Raw genomic sequence first — 26,661 nt, 5'->3', positions numbered from 1 at the left:
TGAGATTAAACATGTCCAATAATTTAATAAATTATTAAGAGATACAGGGGGGGCTCAGTAGATGTAAACATTTGACATACAGTATAATACAAAATAAAGACACTTTGCTTCCACTACAATGCACCATAAACGATGACATGAGAAGGAAGAAATAAAAGCGTAATAAATGAGTTAGTGTTTAATGGGTGAATGGTACTACATTATAGACGGGTTAGCTGACAACGCCACGAAAATGACACGCACGTCGATAAGGCAGAAGTTCGTGTGGCGTTAGGATTCTGAATGGTCAGATAGCTAGCAACAATGACAAGAAGCTGCCATGTGGGGAATCGTAGGAGGCTGGTTTCAGCTTGTTGCATCTTCTTATTAATAACATGTCTTGTTTTGAGGTGTTTTGACTGATGTCACGTCTATGCTAATATGGCTGAAATTCGCTAGCTAACCAACAACTGTTAAGGATGTATTTTAGAGACAAGCGCTCATTGTGCAAATGTATTTATGTTTTCAAAGAACATTTGGAGACTAAATATAGTTTGCCCTCTAGTTTCTCACTCGTCGGTATTGTTGCTAAACAACCAGCCCGTCTATAGAAGCGGTATGTCATGCACGTCCTATCATTCAGACATAAAGGAGGAAACTAAGTTTAAAGTACATTTTAGAGACTTCCATAAGTGTGATCCTTGAAATAAGGGAATTATGACCTGTGGTATAGATATGAATCATTTCTAGAACTGTTTTTTATTTTGACTATGTTGAAGGGTATCAGATGTATCCTAATGATGTCCTGCCATTAGAAGTGGTGGCGTCTGCATCTCAAATAACAGAAGACTGTTGTTGTCGTCGTCTTGGCAGATGATTACATGGTCACAAACCATGGCTTGTGCTCATCATAGACTCATCTCTTTGTGTCCAAATGGCACCCTATTCCCTTTTAAGTGCACTACTTTTGACCAGAGCCCCATGGGACACCGTATGAGCCGTGGTCAAAAGTAGTGCCCTAAAAAGGGAATAGGGTGCCATTTGGGATGAAATCAGTGTGTTGCCACCTGAACTGTGCTCGATGGCTACATTAAGACTCAACGTTAAGCTGATTATCCTCAACAAGTCTCCGTTTATTACAACACAAGGTCCCTTCGACTTGGCCATTAACCCCCAGTTTAAAGGGCAAGGCCCAAATCCTACAGTACAGTGGCTGCTCCCTCCTTCCCTCACCGACCAATTAACCAACGTCTCCTCTCCATTCACATGTAGAACCTTACTATACAGTGTATTAAGATAACATATGTTTAAATGACGACGTTCAACAATAAAGATCTCCAGGCTGGACTATTGACTGACTGCTGTTGTTGACTCTAAGGTATAGTAGTGTAGATTCATTGCAGTACATGGGGCTCCATCCCTGATTGGCTCTCTCCTTGTCTCTCTCACTGCAGCAGGGATTCCATCACAGCCTCAGGCTTCGTTGATCTTTTCCTGTCAGGAGATAAGAGGGCACCATTAACAAATTGCACCCTTTTCCCTATATAGTGCACTACTTTTGACCTGGGCCCAAAGGGAATAGGGTGACACTGGGGACGCAGATGAGATGATCATGGGGTTAATATTCACTGAGTATACAAAACATTAAGAACACCTGCTCTTTCAATGACATAGACTGACCAGGTGAATCCAGCTGAAAGCTATGATCCCTTATTGATATCACTTGTTAAGTCCACTTCAATCCGTGTAGGTGAAGGGGAGGAGACGGGTTAAAGAAGGATTTTTAAGCCTTGAGATAATTGAGACATGGTTTGTGTATGTGTGCCATTCAGAAGGTGAATGGGCAAGACCAAAGATTTAAGTGTCTTTGAACAGGGTATGGTAGTAGGTGCCAGGTGCACAGCTTTGTGTGACGAACTGCAGCGCTGCTGGGTTTTTCACATTTAACAGTTTCCTGTGTGTATCAAGGATGGTCCACCTCCCAAAGGACATCCAGCCAACTTGACACAACTGTGGGAAGCATTGGAGTCAACATGGGCCAGTATCCCTGTGGAACGCTTTCGACACCTTGTAGAGTCCATGACCCGATGAATTGAGACTGATATACACGCTCAGTGTATATATTTCTTATAGTTCTAGGTAAGTGACATTAAGGTTGACCAGAAAGCAGCAAATATCTGATAATAACAACATGTACTACTATTTGTCAGAACTGCAGGACACGGTGAAAACAACTTTTACAGTAACATTTCACCATGGGACGTACACCTGACAAAGTGATACATTATAGTAAACCATTACTTCAGATAGACTTTATAGTACTCTCTATAACCGGACATTTATTCAGAAATGAAATATTACTATTGTTGTTATTTTAATTTGTATTATTCTGGATAATCATGTACCGACAGCAGCGGGGAGACAGACGGTGGTGGTGGTGGTGGTGTACCTTCGTCCAGTCTTGGGCCTACTACTCTTGGAGGACCTGGGCCTCTCCAGCTTCATCAGTGACTGTCTCATACTCTCCTCTGTGTAGGCCAAGTACACATGAGACAGGTCCACCTCAAACGGCTGGGGGGGAGAGGAAGGAGAGAGGCATAGAGGAAGGAGAGGGATAGAGGAAGGAGAGGGATAGAGGAAGGAGAGGGATAGAGGAAGGAGAGGGACAGAGGAAGGAGAGGGACAGAGGAAGGAGAGGGACAGAGGAAGGAGAGGGACAGAGGAAGGAGAGGGATAGACAGAGGGTGGTGGAGGAAGGAGAGGGATAGACAGAGGGTGGTGGAGGAGGAAGGAGAGGGATAGACAGAGGGTGGTGGAGGAGGAAGGAGAGGGATAGACAGAGGGTGGAGGAGGAAGGAGATGGATAGACAGAGGGTGGAGGAGGAAGGAGAGGGATAGACAGAGGGTGGAGGAGGAAGGAGATGGATAGAGGAAGGAGAGGGATAGACAGAGGGTGGTGGAGGAGGAAGGAGAGGGATAGACAGAGGGTGGAGGAGGAAGGAGATGGATAGACAGAGGGTGGAGGAGGAAGGAGAGGGATAGACAGACGGTGGAGGAGGAAGGAGAGGGATAGACAGAGGGTGGAGGAGGAAGGAGAGGGATAGACAGAGGGTGGAGGAGGAAGGAGATGGATAGACAGAGGGTGGAGGAAGAAGAGAACGTGAGGGTAGAATAATATTATCCAGATCCACATGTTGTGTTTGTCTTGTTATGTAGGCGTGAACTAAGAACTCACATCTTTGTCTTTCTTGTCCGGCACGGGGGTCTGTTTCCTCATGTTGTTACCAGTGTAGGCTACACACTTCTGAGGACCAACAAGTAACCATGGAAACAATGTCATAAGCATGAAGCAATCACACCAACATTGCTCTGTACTGTCTATGTTAATGAAGAAACTCCCTCCCCTTAGCCTAACTATTCTCAGGTTAAATATTTCACTGTGGCTGAATGCAGAACTCACCAGCTGCCATTCCCCAATGTCCTCATTCCAGTGTACGTAGTTCTCAATCATCTCCTGCACCAGACAGGAAGAAGCAGGAACCATATTAGCACTAAATACTCGCTCACACAATTATAAATGGACGGATGGACACGCACGTTGTCAAACACACACCCACACACCCACACACCCACCTGGTATTCCTGTGGGATGAAGTTGTCTATGATGAGCATCTGCAGTCGTAGCTCTCTGCTGAGGTGGCGGATATTCTCCAGCAGGCCCTCGATCTCCCGGTGATGCTCCTGCTGCAGGTCGGCCATCTGACAACAAAACAACAACCTCTCAACAACCACTGAACCAATGTTATGTTAACGTTCTGCTGCAGGTCGGCCATCTGACAACACAACAACAATATCTGAATGAACACAGAACCAATGCTGTGTTAATGAAGTCATGAACCAGTGCTGTGTTAATGAAGTCATGAACCAGTGCTGTGTTAATGAAGTCATGAACCAGTGCTGTGTTAATGAAGTCATGAACCAATACTGTGTTAATGAAGTCATGAACCAGTGCTGTGTTAATGAAGTCATGAACCAGTGCTGTGTTAATGAAGTCATGAACCAATGCTGTGTTAATGAAGTCATGAACCAATGCTGTGTTAATGAAGTCATGAACCAGTGCTGTGTTAATGAAGTCATGAACCAGTGCTTTGTTAATGAAGTCATGAACCAGTGCTTTGTTAATGAAGTCATGAACCAATGATGTGTTAATGAAGTCATGAACCAATGCTGTGTTAATGAAGTCATGAACCAATGCTGTGTTAATGAAGTCATGAACCAGTGCTGTGTTAATAAAGTCATGAACCAGTGCTGTGTTAATAAAGTCATGAACCAGTGCTGTGTTAATGAGCCAATGCTGTGTGTTAATGTTCTGCTCTTGCTGCAGGTCATCAACAACACAACAAGTCCCCAGTCCTGTGTTTGAACCCACTTGGGATGCATCCTATTCACTATATAGTGCACTAGTTTTCACCAGAGCCCTGTGGGACTTGGACATTCTTACCTCTGACTTGGCAGCCATCAGCATGGTCCAGACTTTCTTCAGCTTCTTGGTCTTCCCCTGAGCCTCCTCCTGCAGACTGGTGTACTTCTCCTCAATGTCCAGACGCTCCGCCTGCAAAAAAGACAGGGAGTTTGGCATTTCATTTCATTTATTTCATCATTAACGGAAAACCTCAACACTTTTTAACCTCATTAATTATCTCCATGTAGATACTGGTATGGTGCTGAGATAATAAATCTGACGTTAAAAAGTTGTAAAGTGTCTCTTTAACACAGTAGACTGGTCCAGACGGGGACAACAGTAGACTGGTCCAGACGGGGACAACAGTAGACTGGTCCAGACGGGGACAACAGTAGACTGGTCCAGACGGGGACAACAGTAGACTGGTCCAGACGGCGACAACAGTAGACTGGTCCAGACGGGGACAACAGTAGACTGGTCCAGACTGGGACAACATGAGACTGGTCCAGACGGCGACAACAGTAGACTGGTCCAGACGGGGACAAGAGTAGACTGGTCCAGACGGGGACAACAGTAGACTGGTGCAGACGGCGACAACAGTAGACTGGTCCAGACGGCGACAACAGTAGACTGGTCCAGACGGCGACAACAGTAGACTGGTCCAGACGGCGACAACAGTAGACTGGTCCAGACGGGGACAACAGTAGACTGGTCCAGACGGGGCCAACAGTAGACTGGTCCAGACGGGACCAACAGTAGACTGGTCCAGACGGGGACCAACAGTAGACTGGTCCAGACGGGGACAACAGTAGACTGGTCCAGACGGGGACAACAGTAGACTGGTCCAGACGGGGACAACAGTAGACTGGTCCAGACGGGACCAACAGTAGACTGGTCCAGACGGGACCAACAGTAGACTGGTCCAGACGGCGACAACAGTAGACTGGTCCAGACGGGGACAACAGTAGACTGGTCCAGACGGGGACAACAGTAGACTGGTGCAGACGGCGACAACAGTAGACTGGTCCAGACGGGGACAACAGTAGACTGGTCCAGACGGGGACAACAGTAGACTGGTGCAGACGTACATGCAGGAAAACAATAATACCTGAAGGCTTTTCACCTCCCATTGTGGTTTTCTCTGGCAACAAGATCGAGTCAACAATGGCTGTCTCAAATGATGCCCTATATAGGGCACTACTTCTGACCACTAGCTAATTTCAGCAGAACAGTCAACAGATTTCCTCATGGAATCAAAGAGTAAATTGATGAGTGTGCGTGAAGAAGAAAACCGCTGATGTCGTAAAATCTGTTGGAATTAAGGAGATAATTCAGGCAACCATTCTTTACTGAAATATCAGGCAATACATTTTTCAAGACTCTACTGATCCTTCAGTATTGGTCTGTTATTGTCAGTTTGCAGCATGTATTTTGTTCCTCTGCTCATTGACAGATTACATTGTCATTTTCAGACTGAGAAAAGCAAAGCAGGCAGCTCATCTGAACTAGCAAGGTGCTGACTGGTGTGACTTAGTAGACTTTAAAGCAGAGGTATTCAAACTTCTTCAACATGGACCCCATTTTTTTCCCACCACCTCACCCAAAAATCTGAGGACAACGTTCAAATTGGTAAATGATTTTCACATCAACAAATAGTGTTAAATTCATTAAATTAAAAGAACCAATGTATACATGTACTATTTTTCTAATTATCTTGCACAAAAACATTTGTATATTGTCCCATAAAAGAATCTGTACTCTAAATGTTTGGCCCTCAGTCCAGCCTCTCTCAGCCTAATGCAGTCTGAGCACTGGAGGGATTGTGTGTTCCTGGTGTAACTCGGGCAGGTGTTGTTGCCTTCCTGTACTTGTACGGAAGGTGTGATGATCAGATGTACCGATCCTGTGCGGGTGTTGTTACACGTGGTCTGCCACTGCGAGGACAATCGGCTGTCCGTCCTGTCTCCCTGTAGCACTGTCTTAGGCGTCTCACAGTACGGACATTGTAATTTATTGCCCTGGCCACATCTGCAGTCCTCATGCCTCCTTGCAGCTTGCCTAAGGCACGTTCACGCAGATGAGCATGGACCCTGGGCCTCTTTCTTTTGGTGTTTTCCAGAGTCAGTAGAAAGGCCTCTTTAGTGTCCTAAGTTTTCATAACTGTGACCTTAAATGCCTACCATCTGTAAGCTGTTAGTGTCTTAACGACCGTTCCACAGGTGCATGTTCATTCATCTTTTTTTTTTCTGAGTTTACATTAAATGACTCATTTCGGTACCCAATATGCTGGGAATGACGATGATGTCATATCCTTTTCCTGTCAGTGCCCTCATACCAAAATATAACATCTCCACTTATCACTGATCAACATCCCCTCTCCACTCAGACAGACAGAGGAAGTTTGGTGGTGAGCATTTTGATGCAGAAATGACTGGCATGCTGTCAGAGTTAACCACTGAGGCATCTATGCTTTACAGCTCTTCAGTTGGCTGAACTAAGACTCAGCCTTTGAATGCAGATGCTCTATTTCACTGTGTGCTATAACTCCTCTTCCTCCAGTTCTCTGCAGCGCTGCTTTGAGTTGATAGTCCTACGTCCATATTGAGATGTACAGTGTCTTCAGAAAGTATTTTACATTTTTTTTTACATTTTAGTCATTTAGCAGACGCTCTTATCCAGAGCGACTTACATTTCATACATTTTTTTTTTTCTGGGCTGGCCCCCCGTGGGAATCGAACCCACAACCCTGGCGTTGCAAACACCATGCTCTACCAACTGAGCTACACCCCTTGACTTTTTGTTGTTGTTGCGTTACAGCCTGAATTTCAAAAAACATAATTCCACTTTGACATTATTGGGTTTTGTGTGTAGACCAGTGACACAAAATCTCAATGTAATCCATTTTAAATTCAGGCTGTAACACAACAACATGTGGAATAAGTCAAGAGGTATGAATACTTTCTGAAGGCTCTGTAATATATTGTGATACAGTGTGTAAGATGGTATACCTCCTTCTCCTCTAGCTCTCTGCGGAGATGCTCAGCCCTCCTGCGTCTCTCCTCTAACTCATTGTTAGACTCCTGCAGTAGTTTCTCCTGCTCCTCAGCCTTGGCCAGGAGGTCCACTCCTCCAACGATCACCTTCTTCTCTAGGGCTGACAGCTTCTCCAGCAGCAGGTGATGCTCCTGCCTGGGGGAAGGAGGTTAGAGGTCAGTAGATCAGAAAATACCTTCAGTAGGCTAGGTGGAGTTTCTGGCATATTGCTTATACCTTTCTAGGATGTCTCAAATCTACAAGAGGGCATCCACAAGTATCTAGGGGTAGGGGGGCTAGCGTTAGATAATATTTTAAAGCAGTAGATTATTCTTCAACCGTGATTTCTGGAAAACTTAGGAATGTAGGGAATGTTTGTAACCCCAGACTGTACTCACTGTGCTTTGAGCAGATCCTTCTCTCTCTTCTCCAGTTCTGCCCTGGCCTTGTTCCTCTCCTCCTCCTCCATGTCCAGCTGGGCTTCTAGCTCCTTCCTCTCCTCCTCGATCTTCGCCTGCATCTCCACCATCTTGTCAGGAGAAACCTTCTTCTTCTTCCCTTAAATAATAATAATAATAATAATAATAATGATTATCATTTGTTTGACTTATAGCGCCATCCCCGAAGTCCACAGCCATCATGGACGTTTCTTAATGACATGTTATTCTTCAGATCCTTTCTACCACCTCAACCCACCCACTAAGGGGAGGGGGGGAGTTTCCCCTAGGTACAGAATGCAGACGTAGGATCAGCTTCCCCTCGCTCAATCCCTAACCTTCACCATTAGAACATGCAAAACTGATCTAAGATCTGCATCTAGGGGAACATCACCCTACACCCAACCCAGTCTGATTCGTAGGTTTGCTTAAACAGCACTAGTCTGGTCCCAGATCTGTTTGTGTCATCTTGCCAACTCCTATGGTCATTGTCACACTGTGCACAAACAGATCTGGGACCAGGCTAAGACAGCACATCATATTACAATGGTGAACTAGTCAAATATTAGATGTAACACACATCTAGTCTCTCTCTCCAAGGTGTTTGATAGTAGCTATGGTCTTCTACAGAGCAGTAAAAACTGCATCGGCTGTATGATTCAGCTCCTTGATGAAGAGACAGCAGTCTGTACTTTCTGCAGATACTATCCATTAGATTACGAGCAGGAAGTTAAAAGGTGCTTTTAAAGATATCTGTGTATCTCAAATGGGACCCTAATTCCCTAAATAGTGCACTATGCCCTATGGGCCCTGGTAAAAAGTAGTGCACTACATAGGGAATAGGGTGCCATTTGAGAACAGCTTCTAGACAGGCCTCAGGCCTATTCACAAGGCATTCTCTCTCTCAGAGATATAACCATGAAAACAGGAAGTGATGGAGAAGACCATGACAAAGTGGCAGTACAGTAATATAGAGAGAGAACCTTCAATCATACTGACTGACTGAACCATAGATTTCCTTCTGTTGCCGTTTTTTGTTGGCGTTAAAGCTAGCGAGTCAATTCAATTAAATTCTATCAGTTCGATAATTCAATGAAATTCTATAGTTCACTGAAATAAATTGCAAATATAACCTGGTCCCAGATCTGTCTGACAACCAGAGTAAAGAAGTTGCCTGTGCACATACAGATCTAGAACCAGACTAGAGACATTGGATGTGTCCTAAACGGCACCCTATAACCTATTTTGTGTCCTACTTTTGACCAGAGTCCTCTATGTAGGGAATAAGGTGCAGTTTGGAACAGTCTTCTAGACTCCTCAGAGAGGAGGGACAGACAGACAGACAGACAGACAGACAGACAGACAGACAGACAGACAGACAGACAGACAGACCAAGAGAGAAATAGGAGACAGAGAAAGACAGATAAAAAGAGAGTATGAGAAACAGTTGAAGTTGGAAGTTTACATACACTTAGGTTGGAGTCATTAAAACTTGTTTTTCAACCACTCCACAAATTTCTTGTTAACAAACTAGAGTTTTGGCAAGTCGGTTAGGACATCTACTTTGTGCATGACACAAGTCATTTTTCTAACAATTGTTTGTTTACAGACTTATAATTCACTGTATCACAATTCCAGTGGGTCAGAAGTTACCATAGACTAAGTTGACTGTGATTTTAAATAGCTTGGAAAATTCCATAAAATTATGTCATGGCTTTAGAAGCTTCTGATAGGCTAATTGACATAATTTGAGTCGATTGGAGGTGTACCTGTGGATATATTTCAAGGCCTACCTTCAAACTCAGTGCCTCTTTGCTTGACATCATGGGAAAATCTAAAGAAATCAGCCCAGACCTCAGAAAAAAAAATTGTAGACCTCCACAAGTCTGGTTCATCCTTGGGAGCAATTTCCAAATGCCTGAAGGTACCACGTTCATCTGTACGAACAATAGTGGGCAAGTACAAACACCATGGGACCACGCAGCCGTCATACAGCTCAGGAAGGAGACACGATCTGTCTCTTAGAGATGAACGTACTTCAGCGCAAAAAGTGCAAATCCATCCCAGAACAACATCGAAGGACCTTGTGACGATGCTGGAGGAAACAGGTACAAAAGTATCTATATCCACTTGTAAAAACAAGTCCTATATCGACATAACCTGAAAGGCCGCTCAGCAAGGAAGAAGCCACTGCTCCAAAACCGCCATAAATAATCCAGACTACGGTTTGCAACTGCACATGGGGAGAAAGATCATACTTTTTGGAGAAATGTCCTCTGGTCTGATGAAACAAAAATGCAACTGTTTGGCCATAATGACCATCGTTATGTTTGGAGGAAAAAAGGGGAGGCTTGCAAGCCGAAGAACACCATCCCAACCATGAAGCACGGGGGTGGCAGCATCATGTTGTTGGGGTGATTTGCTGCAGGAGGGACTGGTGCACTTCACAAAATAGATGGCATTATGAGGAAGGGAAATTATGTGGATATATTGAAGCAACATCTCAAGACATCAGTCAGGAAGTTAAAACTTGGTCGCAGATGGGTCTTCCAAATGGACAATGACCCCAAGCATACTTCCAAAGTTGTGGCAAAAAGGCTTAAGGACAACAAAGCTAAGGTATTGGAGTGGCCATCACAAAGCCCTGACCTCAATCCTATAGAACATTTGCGAGCAGAACTGAAAAAGCGTGTGCGAGCAAGGAGGCCTACAAACCTGACTCAGTTACACCAGCTCTGTCAGTAGGAATGGGCCAAAATTCACCCAACTTATTGTGGGAAGCTTGTGGAAGGCTACCCGAAACGTTTGACCCAAGTTAAACAATTTAAAGGCAATGCTACCAAATACTAATTGAATGTATGTAGACTTCTGACCCACTGGGAATGTGATGAAAGAAATAAAAGCTGAAATAAATCACTCTACTATTATTCTGACATTTCACAGTCTTAAAATAAAGTGGTGATCCTAACTGACCTAAGACAGGGAGTTTTTACTAGGATTAAATGTATTTGGCTAAGGTGTATGTAAACTTCCGACTTCAACTGTTTATATAAGACTGGTAGGGCAGGCAGGGCAGGCAGGCAGTTAGGGGAGGTTAACATTAGGAGGGTCCTGAGATAACTCCGGTCAATACTTTGAGGAGTTAGCTACAGCACCTACAGATCAGGGCCAGTTTGTAGGCCTGGGTCTATCAGGCTCCTCAGAGTTGGGAGTGCTGATCTAGGATCAGGTCCCCTTGTCCATAAAATCATTATGATATAGGCCTAAAAGGCAAAACACATCCTAGATCGGCACTCTCAACTCTGAGAGGCTTTGTGAATACAGTCCCTGGACCATATTAACTAGCAGTCGGTGGTAGGGTTGGTAGTGCAGACAGCAAGCTGCTCCACTCACTAGTCTGAGCCTTGGGTTTCTCCTCAGTGGTCTGTGCCTCTATAGAGGAGTCTGAGCTACTGATGCTGCTGCCACTACCTGCAACACAGAGTAGACTAGACACTCAACAGGGACATGTCAAACACAGAGAGAGATGGAGTGGACCGAGAGGGGGGGTGATGGAAGGATGGGGAGAGAGAAGGAGAGAGAAATAGAGGCTCCAAGGACACGCCGACCACAGAGAGAGCGAGAGATGGAGGAGAGCGAGATGGGGGCAAATGGGGTTATGGAGAAAGCACAACAAACCTGGAGAGCAACCAGCCTACAAGCCAATCCTATACGGTTGATATAACCAGCTACATTAAGCAGTGCATGGACGGCGGACGCACGCGCACACTAGGGCTGGGCGATATATCAAATTCATTTAAATGTATGTTTTAGTGCTATGTTCCAAATCCCTGTATAGCAAGAATCGAGGTAAAATGTTTGATAAAATCCATTATATTCAAATGTAGGAACTGGGTTGTACAGTTTGAACCCCTGCTGTCTCTGGCTCCACACCCACCCTGCTATCTAGATGTGTGAAAGTTAGTGTATAAGCTAATGATCCATCATGTATGACATTCCTGGGAGTGTGTCAAATTAAATGTTGTATTACCATATCATTTTTGCATGTTCTCTATAGTTATGTACTTTAAAATGTATCAATTGACCAATTCGGAACATTTGGGCAGACTTGATAGAAAATATTGTGCAGTATTGCAATGTTTCACTGGATCAATCTGAAACTTTGCACACACTGCTGTCATCTAGTGGCCAAAATCTAAATTGTGCCTCGACTCCTACATTATATTATGGCCTTTCTCTTGGATTTCAAAGACGATGGAACCAACAAAAATATATAGAAAACTTTTGTTTTTTTGTTTGTATTATCTTTTACCAGATCTAATGTGTTATAGTCGCCTACACTATTTGAACATTTCCACAAACTTTTCAAATGGTACCAAGAATATGCATATCCTTGCTTCAGGTCCTGAGCTACAGGCAATTAGATTTGGGTATGTCATTTTAGGCGAAAATTGAAAAAAAGGTTCTGATCCTTAAGAGGTTTTTAACTGTACAACAAAGATAATTTAGAGAAAATATTCAAACACTGAGTGTTCAAAACATTAAGAACACCTTCCTAATATTGAGTCGCGCCCCCGTCAGAACAGCCTCAATTCATTGGACTCTACAAGGTGTCGAAAGCGTTCCACAGGGATACTGGCCCATGTTGACTCCAATGCTTCCCACAGTTGTGTCAAGTTGGCTGGATGTCCTTTGGGAGGTGGACCATCGTTGATACACACAGGAAACTGTTGAATGTGAAAAACACAGCAGTGTTGCAGTTCTCAAACCGGTGCGCCTGGCACCTAATACCATACCCCGTTGTCTTGCCTATTCTCCCTCTGAATGGCACACATACACCATCCATGTCTCAATTGTCTGAAGGCTTAAAAAAAAATCTTTAACCTGTCTCCTCCCCTTCAACTACTCTGATTGAAGTGGATTTAACAAGTGACATCAATAAGGGATCATAGCTTTCACCTGGATTCACCTGGTCAGTCTGTCATGGAAAGAGCAGGTGTCCTCAGTGTATATTGTGAAAGAAATATATGATTTTTTGGCCATATCGCCCAGCCCTAACACACACACACACACACACACACACACACACACACACACACACACACACACACACACAATAATGTAATGTACAGTGCAGCACCATAGCATCCGACGTCTAATTTAAAGCGAACAGCACAAAGGCTACAAGGTTATACACAGAGCCCAGAGTGTTTCCTGATCAGGTCACATGACCAAGAAAAACTGTCAAGACACTAGTTGTACTATGACAGCAGTGTATTAAAGACTATCAGGAGGTCCCAATAAATATAGTAATACTTTGAGAATTATGTGTGAATGATCATTCTGACGTGAACAGAGCCTTCAGAAAGTATTCAAACCCCTTAACTTGTTCACATTTTGTTGTGTTACAGCCTGAATTTGTAAGTGGTCTAAATTGAGATTATTTTTTTGTCACTGACGAACATACAATGCCCCATAATGTCAATGTGGAATTACGTTTTTCTAAATGTTTACTGAAATGTCTTGAGTCCATAAGTACTCATCCTCTTTGTTATGGCAAGTAAAGCCTAAATAAGTTCAGTAGTAAATATTTGCTTAACAATTCACATAATAAGTTATATGGACTCACTCTGGTTGTAATAATAGCGTTGAACATGATGTTTTAATGACGACCTCATCTCTGTACCCCACACATACAATTATCTGGAAGGTCCCTCAGTCCAGCAGTGAATTTCAAACATAGATTCAACCACAAAGACCAGGGAGGTTTTCCAATGCCTCGCAAAGAAAGAAGGGCACCTATTGGTAGATGGGTAAAAATAAAGAAGGAGACATTGAATATCCCTTTGAACATCGTGAAGTTATTAATTACACTTTGGATGGTGTACCAATACTCCCCGTCACTACAAAGATACAGGCGTCCTTCCTAACTCAGTTGCTGGAGAGGAAGGAAACCACTCAGGGATTTCACCATGAGGCCAATGGTGACTTTAAAACAGTTAGAGTTTAATGGCTTTGATAGGAGAAAACTGAGCATTGATCAACAACATTGTAGATACTCCACAATACTAACCTATTTGACAGAGTGAAAAGGTAACATGTACAGAATAAAAAAATATTCCAAAACATCCATCCTGTTTGCAACAAGACAGTAAAATAATACTGCAAAACATTTGGTAAAGCAATTCACTTTTTGTCCTAAATACAAAGTGTTTTGTTTGGGGCAAATCCAATACAACACATTACCGAGTACCACTCTCCATATTTTCAGGCATAGTGGTGGCTGCATCATGTTATGGGTATGCTTGTAATCATTAAGAACTGGGGAGTTTTTCAGGATAATAAATAAACGGAATGGAGTTAAGCACAGGCAAAATCATAAAGGAAAACCTGGTTGTCTGCTTTCCACCAGACACTGGGAGATGAATTCACCTTTCAGCAGGACAATAACCTAAAACACAAGGCCAAATCTACACTGGAGTTGCTTACCAAGAAGACAGTGGCCGAGTAACAGTTTTGACTTAAATCTGCTTGAAAATCTATGGCAAGACTTGAAAATGGTTGTCTACCAATGATCAACTTCAAAATTGACAGGTGTGGAAAGCTCTTAGAGGCTTATCCAGAAAGGTCAAAGGTCTAATATGTACTGACTCAGAGGTGTGAATATTTACGTAAATGAGAAGTTTCTTTATTTAATTTTCTATAAATTTGCAAGAATTTCTAAAAACGTTTTCACTGTCATTATGGGGTAGTGTGTGTAGAAGGGTGAGAGAAAAACATCAATTTAATCCATTTTGAATTCAGGCTGTAACACAACAAAATGTGGAATAAGTCAAGGGGTATGAATACTTTCTGAAGCCGCCGTAGATGTGTACAGTTTCACATTTTCTTATCTTTTCCACCTTTTGCCTAACCTAAAAAGGGCAAGGTGACTGCGCCTTGGGGAACTTCCTAGCTCAGACTACCGAAACCAGTTTAGTGTTTATTAAGCCAGAGTACACACAGAGGCCATGGTTCTCTCTCTACATGGCTTCTGGGTACTTTCAGAGCGATTACCTTCACATGGAGGATGCTGACTCATTTTAGTCATCAGGAAATAAGCCCACACTAATAATCATGTCTAACATCTGAGTGACAACTCCTTCACATGCGGGCGGACAAACCTTTGATGATAGCGTCAACAATAAATGGCTAAGATGATTGTGTGTGCAAGAATTCATGCATGAGTTTTTCCCCCGTTGTATTTGAGTGCATCTTCCTAATGCAGGGCAGGGCCATAAACAAACCCAACTCTTCTCTGAAACATATTTTCTTTGTATATTAAGTTTTAAAAAGCATCAGGGGACATGGGGACTGGGGAGCAGTCCTCTGCTGCATCCCAAATAGCATCCTATTCCCTATGTTAGTGGACAACTTTTTACCAAAGCCCAGTACACTTCATAGAAGCCTAGTGCCCTTCACAGAATCCTAGTGACCTTCACAGAAACCTAGTGACCTTCATAAGGAGCCAAAGCACCATTCACACAGTCCTGTTGGGAGAGAGGAAGAACGGGGCCCCTTACCTCTCCGTTTCCTTCGTCCCTCTCCTCCTTCTCTTCCCTCGTCATCTCCTTCATCCATCTCTTCTGATCCACTGCCCTCCGACCCGAAGATCTCTTCCCCTGGAACAGCATAACAGAAAACAATTTAGTTACAAACTCTCCTTAAACCCTTAGCGCAGGTTAACTCTCCTTAAACCCTTAGCGCAGGTTAACTCTCCTTAAACCCTTAGCGCAGGTTAACTCTCCTTAAACCCTTAGCGCAGGTTAACTCTCCTTAAACCCTTAGCGCAGGTTAACTCTCCTTAAACCCTTAGCGCAGGTTAACTCTCCTTAAACCCTTAGCGCAGGTTAACTCTCCTCAAACCCTTAGCGCAGGTTAACTCTCCTTAAACCCTTAGCGCAGGTTAACTCTCCTTAAACCCTTAGCGCAGGTTAACTCTTCTTAAACCCTTAGCGCAGGTTAACTCTCCTTAAACCCTTAGCGCAGGTTTACTAGAAATAGATTAAGACTAGTCTTGGACTAAAACGATTCTCCATGAAGCATACTTTTCAGTATTAGACTAGGAAATGGGAAACCAGCCCTTAAAAAGCCTTTGGATCCAATCCTAACTTGAACACAGAAGTGTGTTTGTGATATTACAACTCCTGTCCCAAATGAAGACAGCATCAATAGAGAGGACCACTAACTGACCTTCTTGGAGTTTCTTCTTAAGGTCTTCGATCTCCTTCTGGAACTGCCGTAGCAGGGCATCCTTGGGGTCTTCATTGATTCGAGCTTTGTTCTTGATGTTCTTGGCCCGGTTGGCATAACGCAGCGTGCTGATGGTCTCGTCATAGTTATAGTCCGCAGGGCCGATGTTCGCACACTGACCGTTGAAAATGTTTATGAGAATATGATACATATTATGAGAGATTAAAATCAGACCTTTACGACAGAACAGCAAGGAACGAGAGCTTGGCAGACTTAATCATAATAAATGAAATATTTGTATATGTATTTATTAATAGTTTTCAAAATTGGATGCCACTTGGCATTTGTGTCACTTAACCTGATCTACCCCCAAGTAATAAGACTGATAAATAACTAACAAAATACACAAAACACAACAATTTCAACAAGTTAAAGTTCATAAGGAAATCAGTCAATTTAAATAAATAAATGAGGCCTTAATCTATGGATTTCACATGACTGGGCAGGGGCTCAGCCTTGGGTGAGCCTGGGAGGACATAGGGCCAACCACTTGGTAACCAGGCCCATCCACTGGGGAGCCAGGCCAATCCGAATTAGTTTTTCCCTCATAAAAGGGCTTTATTACAGACAGAAATACAGTTTCATCAGCTGTCCGGGTGGCTGGTCTCAGACGATCCAGCAGGTGAAGAAGCCAGATGGCTGTTGTCAGGCCGGTTGGACGTACTGCCAAAATTTTCTAAAACTACATTGGAGGTGAGTTTTGGTAGATAAATGAACATTCAATTCTCTGGCAACAGCTCTGGTGGACATTCCTGCAGTCAGCATTGCAATTGCATGCTCCCTCAAAACTTGAAAAATCTGTGGCGTTGTGTTGTGTGACAAAATTGCACATTTTAGATTGGCCTTTTATTGTCCCCAGCACAAGGTGCACATGCGTAATGATCATGCTGTTTAATCAGCTTCTTGATATGCCACACTGGTCAGATGGATGGATTATCTTGGCAAAGGAGAAATGCTCACTAACGGGGATGTAAACAAATGTGTGCACAAAATCTGAGAGATAAGCTTTTTGTGCATATGGAACATTTCTGGGATCTATATTTCAGCTCATGAAACCAACACTTTACATGTTGCGTTTATATGTTTGTATCCCTGCATATGTAAATATAGTATTGGAACTGACCCTGTATATAACATGCTTACTTACTTACTGTTTATTCTACTATTACATTGTTAGTGATTACTGCAAATGTTGGGTTTTGAGTTTACAAGAAAAGGCATTTCACTGTACTTGTGCATGTGACATTAAAACGAATGAGTCATTGCTACCATTGACACTAATTGGGTGCCAACACAGAACTAGAATGAGTAGAGCGGGCCGCCACAACCAGGTCAGTGATGTATAATGGGCGTACTGGCAGCCATTTTGTGTGTACCCATAGCATTAAAGCAGCAGGAAGTAAAAGCAGGAAGTGTTGTTAGTTACCATCATGGTCTTGGAGTTTCCCCCCAGTGAGTCCTGCAGCAGGCGGGTGAGTTTAGAGTTCCTGTAGGGGACGTGGGTGCTCTTCCCGTCCACCAGGGCTGAGATGACGTTACCCAGCGTGGAAAGAGATAGGTTGATCTTAGTGGCCTCTTTCAGTCGCTGGCCAGTCGCTCCCGTCTTCCCCTGACGCTCAGAACCCTGGGGGAGAGAAAGAGAGAGAACAGTGTGGGGGGGGTTAACTGATGATTATGTTTTCTGTCTGTTTGCTATGTGTGGACCACATGCCTTAAAGCCACAGATACATTTCCATTCCACAATAACATGTTGAATCTGATAAGAACACACTCAACAGGGCTTACTGACTTCACCTAGCGGCCTTTAAACATTGATAATTGGACTCAAAATGTTCATAAAAATCCTATATTGGAATTCAAATTATAATTCCCATTGCAGAGACTAAGAAAACCATAGCCAGAGAAATGTATGAAGGTAATCTATACAGATTTGGTTCTTATATCTCAAAAAACAGATACCAAGTTACCAAAATGTGCTTACTCCTTCAAAGCATCAAGTTCTCTCTCTGGGAGATTCCATCGGTTTGATATCTGTTGAGGTAAATTATATCTTTATTCTATTTTACAGTAAATGTTCATTTGACTTCCTTACCGCCAGATCCACTAAGTGGAGTTTTCCCATGCGTACGTGCTGGTCTCCATCCACACCCTTCTCACTGCACTCGATGGTGATGGTGAAGATGGCATGAGAGCGAGAGCTGTGTTCATTCATGTTGGTGGAGCCAACCGAGCCTGGGTAGGATAAAGCATAACACATTCAGAAAGATAAAACTCAGATAACTGTATTTTCTTGGTTCACTTCATAATAACTTGGTTACACTTCATAGTAACTTCCATGAGTGTGATTGTAACCTTTATTTAACCAGGACATTTTTTTATCTATTTTTTATTTCACCTTTAGGTATGCTAGTTGAGAACAAGTTCTCATTTGCAACTGCGAACTGGCCAAGATAATGCATAGCAATTCGACACATACAACAACACAGAGTTATACATGGAATAAACAAAACATACAGTCAATAATACAGTAGAACAAAAAAAGAAAAAAAAGAGTCTATATACAGTGAGTGCAAATGAGGTAAGTTAAGGCAATAAATACGCCATGGTGGCGAAGTAATTACAATATATCAATTAAACACTGGAATGGTAGATGTGCAGAAGATGAATGTGCAAGTAGAGATACTGGGGTGCAAAGGAACAAGATAAAAGAAATAAATACAGTATGGGGATGAGGTAGATAGATGGGCTGTTTACAGATGGGCTATGTACAGGTGCAGTGATCTTTGAGCTGCTCTGACAGCTGGTGCTTAAAGCTAGTGAGGGAGATATTTGCAGTTCGTTCCAGTCATTGGCAGCAGAGAACTGGAAGGAAAGGCGGCCGAAGGAGGAATTGGCTTTGGGGGTGACCAGTGAGATATACCTGCTGGAACACGTGCTACGAGTGGGTGCTGCTATGGTGACCAGTGAGCTGAGATAAGGTGGGGCTTTACCTAGCAGAGACTTGTAGATAACCTGTAGCCAGTGGGTTTGGCGATGAGTATGAAGCGAAGGCCAACCAACGAGAGCGTACAGGTCGCAATGGTGGGTAGTGTATGGGGCTTTGGTGACAAAACGGATGGCACTGTGACAGACTGCATCCGATTTGTTGAGTAGAGTGTTGGAGGCAATTTTATAGATGACATCACCGAAGTCGAGGATTGGTAGGACGGTCAGTTTTACGAGGGTATGTTTGGCAGCATGAGTGAAGGATGCTTTGTTGCGATATAGGAAGCCGATTCTAGATTTAAGTTTGGATTAAATGGTTAATGTGAGTCTGAAAGGAGAGTTTACAGTCTAACCAGACACCTAGGTATTTGTAGTTGTCCACGTATTCTAAGTCAGAGCCGTCCAGAGTAGTGATGCTGGACGGGCGGGCAGGTGTGGGCAGTGATCGATTGAATAGCATGCATTTAGTTTTACTTGCATTTAAGAGCAGTTGGAGGGCAACGGAAGGAGAGTTGTATGGCATTGAAGCTCGTCTGGAGGTTAGTTAACACAGTGTCCAAAGAGGGGCCAGAAGTATACAGAATGGTGTCGTCTGCGTAGAGGTGGATCAGAGAATCACCAGCAGCAAGAGCGACATCATTGATGTATACAGAGAAGAGAGACGGCCCGAGAATTGAACCCTGTGGCACCCCCATAGAGACTGCCAGAGGTCCGGACAACAGGCCCTCCGATTTGACACACTGAACTCTATCAGAGAAGTAGTTGGTAAACGAGGCGAGGCAATCATTTGAGAAAGCAAGGCTGTCGAGTCTGCCAATAAGAATGTGGTGATTGACAGAGTCAAAAGCCTTGGCCAGGTCAATGAATACGGCTGCACAGTAATGTCTCTTATCGATGGCGGTTATGATATCGTTTAGGACCTTGAGTGTGGCTGAGATGCACCCATGACCAGCTCTGAAACCAGATTGCATAGCGAAGAAGGTACGGTGGGATTCGAAATGTTTGGTATCTGTTTGTTAACTTGGCTTTCGAAGACCTTAGAAAGACAGGGTAGGATAGATATAGGTCTGTAGCAGTTTGGGTCTACAGTGTCACCCCCTTTGAAGAGGGGGATGACTGCGGCAGCTTTCCAATCTTTGGGAATCTCAGACGATACGAAAGAGAGGTTGAACAGACTAGTAATAGGGGTTGCAACAATTTTGGCAGATAATTTTAGAAAGAAAGGGTCCAGATTGTCTAGCCCGGCTGATTTGTAGGGGTCCAGATTTTGCAGCTCATTCAGAACATCAGCTTTCTGGATTTGGGTGAAGGAGAAAAAGTGGGGGCTTGGGCGGGTTGCTGTGGAGGGTGCCAGTCAGTTGACCGGGGTAGGGGTAGCCAGGTGGAAAGCATGGCCAGCCGTAGAGAAATGCTTATTGAAATTCTCAATTATAGTGGATTTATCGGTGGTAACAGTGTTTCCTAGCCTCAGAGCAGTGGGAAGCTGGGAGGAGGTGCTCTTATTCTCCATGGACTTTACAGTGTCCCAGAACTTTTTGAGTTTGTACTACAGGTTGCAAATTTCAGTTTGAAAAAGCTAGCCTTAGCTTTCCTAACTGCCTGTGTATATTTGTTCCTAACTTCCCTGAAAAGTTGCATATCACGGGGGCTATTCGATGCTAATGCAGAATGCCACAGGATGTTTTGTGATGGTCAAGGGCAGACAGGTCTAGACTGAACCAAGGACTATATCTATTCCTGGTTAAAAAAAAAATATGCTTGTTTAAGATGGTGAGGAAGGCACTTTTAAAGAATAGCCAGGCATCCTCTACTGACGGGATACCCGGCCAGGTCGATTAGAAAGGCCTGCTCGCAGAAGTGTTTTAGGGAGCGTTTGACAGTGATGAGGGGTGGTCGTTTGATCGCAGATCCATTACGGATGCAGGCAATGAGGCAGTGATAGCTGAGATCTTGATTGAAAACAGCAGAATTGGATTTGGAGGGCGAGTTAGTTAGGATGATATCTATGAGGGTGCCCGTGTTTACGGATTTGGGGTTGTACCTGGTAGGTTCATTGATAATTTGTGTGAGATTGAGGGCATCAAGCTTAGATTGTAGGATGGCCGGGGTGTTAAGCATGTCCCAGTTTATGTCACCTAGTAGCACGAGCTCAGAAGATAGATGGGGGGCAATCAATTCACTTTTTTTTTACCTTTATTTAACTAGGCAAGCTAGTTAAGAACAAATTCTTATTTTCAATGACGGCCAGAGGCAAAACGACATTTTTTTTTTTTTTACCTTGTCAGCTCTGGGATTCGATCTTGCAACCTTTCGGTTACTAGTCCAACGCTCTAACCGCTAGGCTACCTGCCGCCCCAACATATGGTGTCGAGTGCACAGCTGGGGGCAGTGGGTGGTCTATAGCAAGCGGCAACGGTGAGAGACTTGTTTCTGGAAAGGTGAATTTTTTAGAAGTAGGAGCTCGAATTGTTTGGGTACAGACCTGGATAGTAAGACAGAACCCTTGAGGTTAGAAACCTATTTTGTGAGGGGGATCTGGCAAATGGTATATACTGTACGATCATGAATTCTAATGCTTAGAACTCTTCTAAATGCTTTGTGTGAATCTTTACGGTTCTTGTGCCCCATTGTCATAATCCTGTCCATGTCATCAGCGTTGTTCACCACATAACCAGACAGGTCCTTGATGTAAACGCCCACATCTGGCCTCTCCTTCACCTGGTGGTCACACAAACACAAATCAATGATATGAGTTAGGAGCAGGCAATACTCTCGAATTCCTCTTATACATTCATATCTTAAATTCCCTCCTGGGAACCAACAACGTTATCATGCTCATCTGTATTAGAAACTTAGCAGTGAATTATGAAAAGTTTAATCATCTATAGTTCCCTTAACAGAGAACATCCCAGTCATGTGCTATGTCCTGTTGTCTCCTTTCAGGAACCAATGACATTGATGTATTATTGACAAACCAATGGAGATTAGTTATGATAAGGAAATCATCTTTAATTCCCTTTCTGGGCCCCTAGTATTGTGTAATGTCCCATTCTGTGCTTCTAGGCACCAACAACGTTATCATACTCATCTTTATCATTTGGTCACTGTGGTCTTATCTACAAATCTACAAAGCCACCGTGCTTCTACACCTTCATTACTTGCTGTTTGGGGTTTTAGGCTGGGTTTCTGTACAGCACTTTGAGATATCAGCTGATGTAAGAAGGGATTTACAAATAAATTTGATTTGAAATCAAACCAATAAGCTACTACCAATAAGCTACTACCTATGAAGGTAGCGCCAGTGTTTTAAAAAATATATATATATTCTTGTATGGTTAATCTAATTAATGGGATAATGTTCTTCATATCTACAGCTGCTTCTTGCTAAATTAAATGGGATGGTTTTTCTGAGAAGCATATCATCATATCATATAAAACATCTATAACCTCCAGCCTCTGCATCTGGTCCTTCCCCAGCAGGTCTCTCACTTCTTCATTATAAATCTCCAGATAAGACACGCGAACTAAGAACCTGCGGATGAGAGGTAAGATACTTATTTCAAATCAACCTCAAACTGAGAGACTGTCAGCAGCAAGCATGTCAAAAACAATGCCTGTCTTTTTTCTTGTAGACCTAAGCATTTTCTGTTTACGTTGACTCCAACCAGTGTTGTGTGATTGAGGCCTTTTGCTCTCCTAGGGGCTGAAAATAATAAGTCAAGTCAGTCATAGCATGTTGCATCAAACAATTGCCTGGCAATGAACTAGTATTGTTCGATTGTTTTGCCCGTTTGTGTTAATGTCCTTACCGGGTGTCGCCCTCTGCTTTGGCGATGTGGCCGAACACATGAGCAAAGGAGTTGGGGATTATTCCTCTGAGCTCTGGCACTGCCCTCACTCCCTCCATGGTGAACGTCTTTCCTGTCCCTGTCTGTCCGTACGCAAAGATAGTCCCTGGAGAAAACACAGGCTCAGTATTAAAACATTAAGTGGTGATTTCAAGGCAGATTGAGCCTTGTCCTGGACTAAAAAAACACAGTAAATGGAGAATTTCTACTATGCTTAATCTGTGTCTGCAAACCGCCCTTGATATAGAGAGTCTCATCCATGCTTTTATTACAAGCAGGCTTGACTACTGTAATGCTCTCCTGTCTGGTCTACCCAAGAAAGCCATTGGTCAACTGCAAAACCTACAGAATGCTGCAGCACGGCCACTGACCAAGACCAGATGGAGAGCACACATTACAACGGTTTTAAGGTCTCTGCACTAGTTGCGTGTGAGTTTAAGAATATATTTTACGATTATTCTATTGGTTTTTAAAATCAATCCACAATTGTGCAACTCAATACATGTCAAACATGCTTTTAAGTTAGGCTCTATTACTAGAGTCAGAACTCCACGGACACTGTGAAAGCTTAAAAACAAGTTAATTCTTCCCAGAGGGTCAATACAGCTGCATTAGACAAAGACATGGTTTCACCCGTGGTAGTATACATACCCCACTTTGGGTGGAGTCTCCTTATCGCTAAACAGTGCATCCTTATTGCTAGTCAGGGAGCTGAGTAATATGGGCCTTAAACGGTTCCTCCCCTTATCGGTACTGCCACATGTGACCATTTTCCCTGCACCCAGCCCCTCCCAAACTTCATTATGGCACCCCTCATTGTCTCTTTTATAACTAATGATTAATTATAGTTAAAGTTCAGAAATCCAAACCTTTCAGTACCCACTAGGTTCCTCAGGTCCTCTAGCCTTTTAATTATGTCAAAGCCTAGGATCAAGAGGCATGGAGAGGCAGCCTTTAGTTATTATGCCCTCAGCCTCTGGAATAGCCTGCTAGAGCACATGAGGGCGGGCTGTAACTGTGGACATATTTAAAAGAGATCTTAAAACACATATTTTTACCTTTGCTTTTCCTTAGGATGATGCTTTTACATTTTTCAGTTTGTGTCAAACTTATGTTTGTTGTGTAGAAAATATTTCATATTTTATTTCCATTGTTTTTCCCCCTGTAAAGCACTTTGCACTGCATGTCTGAAATGTGCTGTAGGAATAAAGCTCGATTTGATTTGAACAAATGCAATTGTGTAGTTCTGAATGGTGTGTCAGAAACAGTGAATGGACAGATCCTCTCTCCACTTACCATTGTAACCCTCCAATACTGAGTCTATGATGGGGCGGGCTGTCAGATTGTAAACGTCCAGCTGTTTGCTGTCTGGTCCGAACACGGTGTCAAATGTGAAGGTTTTAGGGGGTTCGTGGGTGGTCTCTAATTTGTTGACGGTGATGGTCCCTCGGTTCTCATCCACACTGACGGCCTGCTTGTGGCCCATACTCCTCTCCTTCTGGTTCAGCGGGCGACATCGTACAACCACTTTCACGTTGTCCATGACCTCCGGCTTGTCATATTTGTCCATCTTGTTGCTCTGCAAGGGGGGGAATAACTATTCATGATGCCAGCCACCTAGTAGCTACATGACTTCAGAGCCGATGCCTCATGTAATGCAATATGAAAACATCGCTCATAGCTAACGTTAATAATCTCCGCACAGTAAAGGGAGACAAACTGGCTGGCTTGCTATAATGAATCCAGTTAGCAAACTAGCATTACCGTACAGCTAACGTTAGTTAAGATAGTTAATTAACTGTCAAGATAGTTGAAAGAGCTAGCTCCTAGTTCAATGTATGGTCAATCAATACTTGCGGGCACGTAGCTAGCTAATCTGCAATGTATTGCATGCAAACTCTTGCTGTTGCTAGGCAAGCAAGCTAGCTAATGTTAGCATGTTTACTAACCAGCTGCTGCATCGTTATGCACAACGAATAAAACTTAGTTAACACAATAACTTGACTAACTGCATGCCCTTGCTGTATCCTGGTTTTAATGTATATGGCTGCATATCTATCAAATAATGACACTGTCTAAAATAGGTTGAAAATATCATTAGCTAGCTAACTCATCCAAAACCCAAGGCGAAGCTAGCTAGCTAAACTAACGTTAGCATCATATCATTCGGGTGGAGGGAGGAACACCTCTGAAAAACAGCGAAATACAAAGGGCCCACTTACCGGCATTTTAAGACTTTAGTTTGATGTTTAAAATTACATGAGACAATAGCAAACGCTTTTGGATGCTTTGATGGTAGTGTTTATCTTACAAAAATGATTTTGATGCCAGCGCAGTGCCTATTCCATCAGTGGCCCATTTCCTCCGATGCTGATCAAATTGTCAAGCCTGAACGAAGTGAATCTGCGGCCGCGCAGTAGAATGGTGGAGGGGGTGTAGTGGACAGTAAAGCACATTAGAGATGGCATCGCCATAGGTGGAGGTAAAGGACTATCTCACTATGTTTGCTTTAATGAACAACAATAATGTTTGTTGAAAAACGGGATGATATAGAGTAAGATGGAAAACAGAATTGGGGATCATGATCCATGCAACAGCCAATAAAATGAGTCTTTTAGCTACAATGTGTCATACATTATTTATTTTCAGCACTCACAAAGTAAAGAGCAGAGAAGTAGAATTTGTTAGAGGACACCTGTGCATGTTTTCTGAAGTCGTCAAAGTGCAGGACAGGACACATACCATAGGTGTGCAGTTATTTAGCAAAATCAGGTTGAGAATGTAACAAACGCATGCTGTAGTTGACGGAAGCATTGTTTATTACCACTATATGATCCTCACTTTTGCATACATTTTGCCTCTGGTAAGAGGGCTGTTATTGTTTTTCAAATCTATACTTTGTGGGCTTTGCAAAGGCACTGACTAGTGTGTCTAATAGCTCTTGAATAAGCTCTTGAATAAAAATACTAATTCTTTAAGCAAAACATTGGTCTGAGGTGGGCTTGTGCAACTGGGATTGGTAATAATAAATGTATACAGTAGGTCTATGCAACTCTCATGCTTCTGCACATCAAAATATATACAAATATATCTCTGAACCTCATAGTTATTTATCTAGTTTAAAACGGGTCCAAAAAAACTCAAAAAGAAAAAATACACTACATGACCAAGAGTATGTGGACACCTCATTCCAAAATCATGGACATTAATATGGAGTTGGTCCCCACTTTGCTGCTATAACAGCCTCCACTCTTCTGGGAAGGCTTTCCATTAGATGTTGGAACATTGCTGCGGGGACTTGCTTCCATTCAGTAACAAGAGCATTAGTGAGGTCGGGCACTGATGTTGGGCGATCAAGCCCAGTCGGCGTTCCAATTCATCCCAAACCCATTTCATGAAGCTCCCGAAGAACAGTTCTTGTGCTGACGTTGCTTCCAGAGGCAGTTTGGAACTTGGTAGAGAGCGTTGCAACCGAGGACAGACGATTTTTACACGCCACGCGCTTCAGCACTCGGCTATCCCGTTCTGTGAGCTTCTGTGGCCTACCACTTTGCGGCTGAGCCGTTGTTACTCCTAGACATTTCCACTTCACAATAACAGCACTTACAGTTGACCGGGGAAGCTC

General features: G+C 43.2%; 1 protein-coding gene across 4 annotated transcripts; it reads right to left on the bottom strand.

Moving 5' to 3' along the window:
• Positions 1–25,461, bottom strand: LOC115167543 (kinesin-like protein KIF3A). Of its 4 annotated transcripts, none has more exons than XM_029722077.1 (18): positions 25,259–25,461; positions 24,333–24,615; positions 22,998–23,142; positions 22,636–22,720; positions 21,801–21,906; positions 18,296–18,435; positions 17,630–17,827; positions 16,144–16,318; positions 15,474–15,572; positions 11,305–11,382; positions 7,873–8,032; positions 7,450–7,630; positions 4,481–4,591; positions 3,613–3,738; positions 3,440–3,493; positions 3,215–3,283; positions 2,385–2,550; positions 1–1,473 (listed from the first exon to the last, which is right to left on the bottom strand). In XM_029722077.1, the coding sequence occupies exons 1-18, from the start codon at positions 25,262–25,264 to the stop codon at positions 1,445–1,447; spliced, it is 2,211 nt and encodes a 736-aa protein (XP_029577937.1). In that variant the 5' UTR covers positions 25,265–25,461; the 3' UTR covers positions 1–1,444. The 4 variants fall into 4 exon arrangements, with proteins under 4 accessions (XP_029577937.1, XP_029577945.1, XP_029577956.1 ...); XM_029722085.1 differs by having other exon boundaries at positions 2,429–2,550; positions 25,259–25,459; XM_029722096.1 differs by lacking the exon at positions 11,305–11,382 and having other exon boundaries at positions 25,259–25,459.
• Between the last annotated feature and the right edge of the window lie 1,200 nt (positions 25,462–26,661).

The sequence above is a fragment of the Salmo trutta genome, chromosome 3 (assembly GCF_901001165.1).
Source record: "Salmo trutta chromosome 3, fSalTru1.1, whole genome shotgun sequence".
Classification (NCBI taxonomy): Eukaryota; Metazoa; Chordata; class Actinopteri; order Salmoniformes; family Salmonidae; genus Salmo; species Salmo trutta.
The sequence above is the reverse complement of the archived record's forward strand: the minus strand, read 5'-3'. Positions and strand labels throughout refer to the sequence as shown.

Bases quoted from the DNA above. Each gene is read 5' to 3' on its own strand.
- LOC115167543 (XM_029722077.1), bottom strand. The intron at 17,828-18,295 runs GTAAGGAAGTCA...TCTCTCCCCCAG, and splicing joins TCCACTTAGTGGATCTGGCG to GGTTCTGAGCGTCAGGGGAA. The intron at 1,474-2,384 runs GTACATGATTAT...ATCTCCTGACAG, and splicing joins CTGTCTCCCCGCTGCTGTCG to GAAAAGATCAACGAAGCCTG.